This window comes from Telmatherina bonti, assembly GCF_933228915.1.
Source record: "Telmatherina bonti genome assembly, chromosome: 19".
NCBI classification, from domain to species: Eukaryota; Metazoa; Chordata; class Actinopteri; order Atheriniformes; family Telmatherinidae; genus Telmatherina; species Telmatherina bonti.
The window spans coordinates 34,841,445-34,850,511 of NC_136617.1; the positions used below are offsets into that span (position 1 = coordinate 34,841,445).

The window sequence follows — 9,067 nt, forward strand, 5'->3', positions numbered from 1 at the left end:
CGATAACTACGATACGATAACTACGCTCTGGATAACTACGATACGATAACTACGATACGATAACTGCACTCTCGATAACTACGATACGATAACTACGCTCTGGATAACTACGATACGATAACTACGCTCTGGATAACTACGATACGATAACTACGCTCTCAATAACTATAATACGATAACTACGCTCTCAATAACTATGATACGATAACTACGATACAACAACTACAATACGATAACTACAATACAGTAACTATGCTCTCCATAACTACGCTCTCCATAACTACGATACAATGACTAAGCTCTCGATAACTACGATACGATAACTCCGCTCTTGATAACTACGATACGATAACTACGCTCTCGATAACTAAGAACTCAATAACTATGATACGATAACTACGATACGATAACTACAATACGATAACTACACTCTCGATAACTACGATACGATAACTACGATACGATAACTACACTCTCAATAACTCTGATACGATAACTCCGATACGATAACTACGCTCTGGGTAACTATGATACGATAACTACGATACAATAACTACGATACGATAACTACGATACGATAACTACGCTCTGGATAACTACGATACGATAACTACGATACGATAACTGCACTCTTGATAACTATGATACGATAACTACGCTCTGGATAACTACGATACGATAACTACGATACGATAACTGCACTCTTGATAACTATGATACGATAACTACGATATGATAACTACGCTCTCGTAATACTGCAAACTGACCTGCCATTGGTTATAAAACATTGAGACTGCTGCGGGGTGGGTCGCTTTGTGGTCGCTGCATGATGGGCGGTCAGAAACTTTTGCTGCAGCAAACAAGTCTACAGATCACCATGACAACAGATATGTCATCATGTTCAACATCTGCTGCAGCTTTCTCTGTCCATTTCCACCACCGAGTGTCTCCAACAACACAGCTGCTCTGCTGCAGGTTTACTGGTGCAGCAGTGAAAATGGTCCCCCCTCCATCAGGTTCCTGCTGCACATGTTTCCAGTCATTGTTTAGGCTGTTTAAACTGGTGTTTGTAGTAAAAAACAAAATCAAGAACCATCATCCTGGCCTGCATCATTTCAGTTGGAGGACCTGACTCACAAATCGGGCAGTGAAAGCCAAGTCTGAGCTGCTTCCACGGTTGGATAAATTCAAAAACTTCTTCATCATCAGAGTTTCTGCTGTTTCGTGGCTTCTTGTTTAGAGTGAAATAGAAACCAGTACATTTGCCTGTGTCTTTCCCAGAGGACGGCATTGTTAAAATAAAAAATCTCCACTGTGTAGGTGCTGTAGAAAACCCGAGGAGCTGCGAACTTCTGAGATGAGTCATTCTTGTTGATATGAAACTGAAGAAGCTGCTCGTTTCTTTGGTTGAGACATTTGATATTTAATAAGAGGCTCCTATCTCTGCCGGTATCAGTGTATCACCCTGGTGGGACCTTAACACCGTCCTAATCATGGCGATTAAACATGCCTGGCATCAGACGGCGCTCGTCTCATTTCACTGTTGAACACGGCTTTTTATTCCCCCCCATCCGCCTTTCATTTCACACGCCCACTAAATTAGCTCGGTGTGCAAGCTGTGCTAATGGCCTTTCATGTCCACATCAGAGGTGCTTAAGCCTTGAAGACAAAAAAGCCCCAATTATCCCATAACACACATCAGATGTACAATACATATCCTGCTGCAGCATCACAGTCGGCCGCTTCAAGGCTCCTCTGCGACCGTTTGGTTTGATGTTTATATCCATGCCACTGAATCGCTGTCCTGATGTGAACGCAGCTCTTCCTTTACATGACGTGGATGTCGTATGGAGCCACGTTTCGGCCCGAAAAGGCCGTTTTATCTGCGTAAAGGAGGCCCTTGATCATCCTTAATTAACATCCAGTCTGGAAGAGGAAGTGCATTAATGGCAGGCTTGTTGTCAATGCAGCTAATTAACACCCAGGAGGTTTTCATTATCCCGAATAAATAAATGAATAAACCAACATCTCAGTGACCCTGAGAGGTTTTTTTTAAATCAAAGTCGTATTTACTCAGCAGCCACATGAAGGTGGGGGGGGGTGTCTGGCATTAAGATCCGATTAGCTGTGAGAATGCGTGGAAATGACGGCGTGCATGATGTCGAACTGCAGCTCAGTGCAGCGAACTTTACATCTAAATCACAGAAAGGAAATGCAACCAGCACGTTTTATTGGGGGTTTTGGGACGAATTTGTCACCAACAGCGTTGCTCAAATTTCTGCTGTTCTGTAGCAGATGCTCCGTCGCATTCCAGTTCCCGCTTGATTTGGCAAATTAATACTAAATACTTGCAGGTGAGATTCCACATATTTTGACTCAGTTCCAGATATTTTGTGACTCATTTCCTTCTCTAAATCTGAATAAAAGAAGTTAATTTAAACACGAAGAATTAAACAAAGTAAAGAACATAAAGGAAGTCTTCAGTTGAAAATAAACAGAAAACAGCAGTGAGAAAAGTTTAGAACATGGCGACGACTTTGCTGCATGTGTGACGCTCCGAATCTTTCCCAACATGCATGCACACACATGTAAGCACATTCCTGTGTGTTTCTGAGGCATGTTTCCAGTGCATGAGCAACATGTGTGCACGTTGCAACGTGTGTGCACATTGCATCAGGGTTGGAGTTAGAGGCGATTTTGCACAAATGAGAATCTTCCAGACACTTTAAGGAGACGGTGGAGCTACACGTGAGCGGCCATAAAACAGTCCGAGTCCAGTCTGACCAACCGTGTTCAAGCTACTTTCATTTCATAACAACAACGAGGTCAGATGCTCATAAAAGCTCATTTTTTTATTTTATTTTTGCCGTCAACAGGACGTTAAAACGCTGTAAAAATATCTATTCGTACATGATCTACTCTGATGCCATCTGAGCGGGCTGCTGCGTTAAAGATTCAGTCAAATCTGAGAGGATATGAAGGGGCGCGTGTGTCAAGCGGATGCTCTGTCGATCATCTCAGTTTATATGATTACACACACACACACACATATATATACATATATATATGTATATATATATATATATATATATATATATATATATATATATATATACATACATATACACACACACATATATATATATATATATATATATATATATATATATATATATATATATACATACATATATACACACACACACACACACATATATATATATATATATATACATACATATATACACACACACACACACACACACACATATATATATATATATATATATATATATATATATATACATATATATATATATATATATATATATATATATATATATATATATATATATATATACATACATATACACACACACACACACACATATATATATATATATATATATATATATATACATACATATATACACACACACACACACACATATATATATATATATATACATACATATATACACACACACACACACACACACACACATATATATATATATATATATATATATATATATATATATATATATATATATATATATATACATATATATATATATATATATATATATATATATATATATATATATATATATATATATATATATATGTATATTTACACAGAAAGATTTAATGTATTAAATAGAGTAAATGCAGCAGATTCTGCTGGTCTCATAAAACTGTCTGATTTTTTTTTTTTTGTTTTGGTTTTTTTTTTTTTCAAATATTTGCATAAAATGAGAAATAAAACTTTCCATCCTAAAACATTCAAGTACAAAAGACAGAAGGGAAATTTTCTCTGTCCAATTCTTAATCTCCACAATAAATGAGAAAAATCCCTAAAACCTGTAGCTGATGCCAGAAAGGTTTTGATGAAGACTCTGATGAAGGCCCGGAGGATTTTTTGAGTAACGACTTTCTAATTTCCAGCTTTATAATTTCTCAGATTAAATTTATTTATTTACCTTCATAGATTTATTTACATTTATAAATTTATTTACATGTATTTCCTCAGTGAAAGGAGAATCCAAACGTTGAAGAGGAACATAACTGCGGCTCTTTTTGCGTCTTTGCGCCAGTTTGGAGATTTTTAAGATGGATCTTTGCAGATTTTTCTGCTCGCATTAAACCTCACAGCAGAGCAGAAACAAAGGATGAAATAAGGCAGATTTTATTGCGGACTTTCCTCTCCGTTTGACCCGCAGCTCCGCGTGCGCTGCGCTGCGTTGCGCCATCTGAGACACCTGCGGGTTAAAGGTTGCGCCTGTAACTTTTGCACGTTTCCTCTCCCTGATAGGAGCCGCTTGCACTGTAGTGCCCTTGAGCAAAAGGCTCCGTTAGGAACCTCATCAGTCGGAGAGAAATCCCAGAACAACAGCAGCGCGTGACAAACAAAAACAAAGTGTCTCATATGCGCGCGCTTTGCGTGAAAAAAACTTCTCATGGAGATGTCATTTAAATCTGAATTATTCTGTTGTTTTAATCCTAATTTCTCAGAAATGATTAATTTTCTAGACAATAAATACACAATTTTATCCGGATATACAGACAGACAGACAGCGGCCCCTCTCCGTCACGCGCGGCCCTGCGGGGTTTGGGGGGGGGGACACGGCCTGAGTTCACGCCGCATTCCTGCAGCCAGCACGCTGCTCTCTGGACCGGCCTGATCCGATCCGATCCGAGCCGAGCCGAGCCGAGCCGAGCCGAGCCGTGCTAACCAGCAGCGTATCGGGACTGCTTGTGCTGGAGGCGCATTGAAACATGTTTCAGCTTCAACATCCTAAACTTTCCTAAATGTGTCCATGCCCCCCCCCCCCCCCCCCCATCATATGTGGTGTAAATAATCCTCCTGTTAATCTTCACGTGCACGGCGCCTGTCTTTCCAGCAACATGTGAGTCAGGCTGCGCTCCCAGTTTAACAACAACAGCAGAAACAACAACAACAACAACAACAACAGCAGCATATGGAGAGGACAGGTTGGACCTACAGTGCGCGTTCCGGCGGTGCTGCCAGTCTCCGTGCGCCAGTCCGCTGAAGCAGGCTTTCAGAGCTTTCTCCTGCAGCATGCAGGACGACGGGCTGGACGTGTAGAAGTCCAGCATCTGTCCCGGACTCACGGCCAGCACGTCCATGCAGTCAAACATGACGACGGGACGCTTGTTGGGCTCTCAGGCTTGTGCGTCGTGGATAAAAATCGCCGACATGGACGCGCACAACTCCATCAAACTCCTCTCCTTCTCTCCCCCCTCCCTCCCCCCCAACTTCTTCTTTTTCTTGGCACGGTAGGTTTGGCTCCTCTTCTTCTCCTCCGTCCCGCAGCGGAACCATGAATTATTTGGGACTAAACAAAAGAAATGTTCCGACTGCTTCTCCTTAAAGCTTCTTCTGCGGGTCGCGCGCGGCGGCTGCGCTCTGCGCGCGGACACCGACGTCTAAACAGGACTCTTCCATCAGAACAACAGAGTTCCATCCGGAGCAGGTCGGCAGCAGCGGAAGCCGATGAAGCTTTTCTTTCTCTGGTTTTGCTTCTAAAAGGAAAAATAAAGCGGAGCTGCTTTAAAACCGCGCGTTCTGCGCTGCGATGACGAATGGCCCCTGCGTCCCCCCGTACTGCTCATTTCCAACTAGTTTTGCCAGAGGATGAAAGATTGGATTGCCTAATATATGCGAGTGAACTTTGCATGAACCCTTGCAGGCTGCTGACCTTGAAATGACCCGCGCGCGCTGACATCACTGCGGCTCCGCAGCGCAGCGAGGCGGGGAGAAGAAGCGCAGGCGGGACAAACACTTTCCTGCTTTCTTCTGGAAAAACAACGAAACGCACGAGCTCCAAAACATAAAACCACTCTTTTTTTCCTTCTTTTGGTTGGAAATTTAGCAGGACTGCAGCTGCAGCTCCGCTTCCTACCAAAACTGTTTCAGCTGATCAGGAAAATACTTTAAATGGTGAAATAAATCAAATTCATTTCTCTTTTTTAATCTGAGATTCACCAAAATATTTCATTTCTTTTAATAACACGGACGGATATTATTTTCATCTCTGGTTTCTGCTTTTTATTTTTATTTTCATCTTTAAAATGATAAAATTGCAATTTTATCTGAGTTAAATCATATTTGGACAGTCCTGTTTGATCTTAATATAATATAATATAATATAATATAATATAATATAATATAATATAATAGTTTCTCTCTCTCTCTCTCTCTCTCTCTCTCTCTCTCTCTCTCTCTATATATATATATATATATATATATATATATATGATGCCAGAAAAATATCAAATGAGCACATTATTAATTTACTAATACACAACATCAATTTAAAAAAAAAAAAGTTGGTTTGAAGATAAAGGACATTCCAGATGTTGAAACAGACATTTTGCATTTGAAAGAAAATATGATCCGACTGTGAATCTGATGCAGCACGTCTGTAAAAAGCAACAAAAGGCTGGAAAAGTACTGGTACATGGTGACATTAGCTGAGCTTACATGAAACACTTTTAATGAAATGTTCAATCAGCATAAAATGCATCATGTAAACATTTTGTCGTCGTTTCTGATCAGAATAAGTTTTCGGTCGAATCACGGCTGGTAGTTTCAGCATGTCACCATCATGCTGACGGTTCTGTGATGTGCGATGTTCCTCAGGTTAGATCATGTTGACTTTCAGCAAAGATCTAAAAAATGGCTTCAGCATCACAAAACTGAACATGTTAGCTGGAAACTCTGAAAGACTTGTATGCAGTCATACATGACTGATTTTAAATCTTTCCATCATGATCCAAACACTTTATCTAACGTCCTCGATCCAGTACGAAAGAAAAACCTGTTTGGAGTCAGAACAGGATCCATAAAAACTCTTTTAAATGATTTATTCTGTCATGATCCTTCTAAGAAAACAAGACATCTTGCAGCATTTAAAAAAGACCCTGTAAATGAGTGCAGAAAAGACGTTAAATGCCACGTTCACTTCAGCCTCTGTGATCCAAATCCGAGTCTGTTTGCTCGGAAAGTCGCTTCGTTTGGGGAAATGTTTGGGGAAATGTGAACGCACCAAACGAATCCTGATTCGGACCAAAGAACCGGACTCTGTCCGCCTACAAACGCAGGTCTCGGTCCGTTTCAAGCGGACCAAATACAGGAAGCGGACTACAAAACAAGTCCCTTCCTGCATGTGTTGTAGCGTTGCATTGTGGGTAAATCCATAGCGACGGCATTAAGGGTCCTCTGCCTCGTCTGGTGTTCATACTGCGTCCATGAATTAGAAAATAATGCCATGATTTTCATAACACTTTTATTATGACTTTAGTCAGTTTCATCTTATTTCCCAGGCAGCAGTTTTTCTCCTTCTTTAATGGGAGGGTATGAATACATATGAGGATGACTGTATATGTGTCTAACAAGGATTATTTTCCACTGAAGTTAACGTCAGCTTGACAGGATGAGCTGTCAGCCAGAGAACAGATCGTAAGGAAAAGAAATAAAATTAAATTTATTGGCACCATTTTCTGTCAATTTAAAAATATTTTCATGTTTTTTGTGGAAGAATAGGATCAGTAATTAGGTACTTGGCATATGTAGTTGCCACTAGATAGGCCGTCTCATTTCTGGTAAGTGGCAGCAGATGGATGGATGGATGGATGGATGGAAGGGTGGATGGATAGATAGATGTATGGATGGATGGATGGATGGAAGGATGGATGGATAGATAGATGTATGGATGGATGGATGGATGGATGTATGGATGGATGGATGTATGAATGGAAAGATGGATGGATGAATGGATGGATGGATGGATGGATGTATGGATGGAAAGATGGATGGATGGATGGATGTATGGATGGATGGATGGATGGATGGATGTATGAATGGAAAGATGGATGGATGAATGGATGGATGGATGGATGGATGTATGGATGGAAAGATGGATGGATGGATGGATGGAAGGGTGGATGGATAGATAGATGTATGGATGGATGGATGGATGGATGGAAGGATGGATGGATGTATGGATGGATAGATAGATGTATGGATGGATGGATGGATGGATGGATGGATGTATGGATGGATAGATAGATGTATGGATGGATGGATGGATGGATGGATGTATGGATGGATGGATGTATGAATGGAAAGATGGATGGATGAATGGATGGATGGATGGATGGATGTATGGATGGAAAGATGGATGGATGGATGGATGGAAGGGTGGATGGATAGATAGATGTATGGATGGATGGATGGATGGATGGAAGGATGGATGGATAGATAGATGTATGGATGGATGGATGGATGGAAGGATGGATGGATAGATAGATGTATGGATGGATAGATAGATGTATGGATGAATGGATGGATGGATGGATGGATGTATGGATGGATAGATAGATGTATGGATGGATGGATGGATGGATGGATGTATGGATGGATGGATGTATGAATGGAAAGATGGATGGATGAATGGATGGATGGATGGATGGATGTATGGATGGAAAGATGGATGGATGGATGGATGGAAGGGTGGATGGATAGATAGATGTATGGATGGATGGATGGATGGATGGAAGGATGGATGGATAGATAGATGTATGGATGGATGGATGGATGGAAGGATGGATGGATAGATAGATGTATGGATGGATGGATGTATGGATGGATGGATGTATGAATGGAAAGATGGATGGATGAATGGATGGATGGATGGATGGATGTATGGATGGATGAATGGATGGATGGATGTATGGATGGAAAGATGGATGGATGAATGGATGGATGGATTGATGTATGGATGGAAAGATGGATGGATGAATGGATGGATGGATGGATGTATGGATGGAAAGATGGATGGATGAATGGATGGATGGATGGATGTATGGATGGAAAGATGGATGGATGAATGGATGGATGGATGTATGGATGGAAAGATGGATGGATGAATGGATGGATGGATGGATGTATGGATGGAAAGATGGATGGATGAATGGATGGTTGGATGGATGTATGGATGGAAAGATGGATGGATGGATGTATGGATGGAAAGATGGATGG

General features: G+C 40.8%; 1 protein-coding gene across 1 annotated transcript in view; it reads right to left on the minus strand.

Moving 5' to 3' along the window:
- The window catches only part of LOC306770027 (retinoic acid receptor beta-like), a gene marked incomplete at both ends in the record, with an annotated part of 192,957 nt that extends 187,794 nt beyond the window's left edge, over positions 1-5,163 (minus strand). Inside the window, one exon of the mRNA XM_079258796.1 lies at positions 5,007-5,163. Coding sequence (XP_079114922.1) covers positions 5,007-5,163 — 157 coding nt within the window. The remainder of the gene's footprint in view (positions 1-5,006) is intronic.
- Between the last annotated feature and the right edge of the window lie 3,904 nt (positions 5,164-9,067).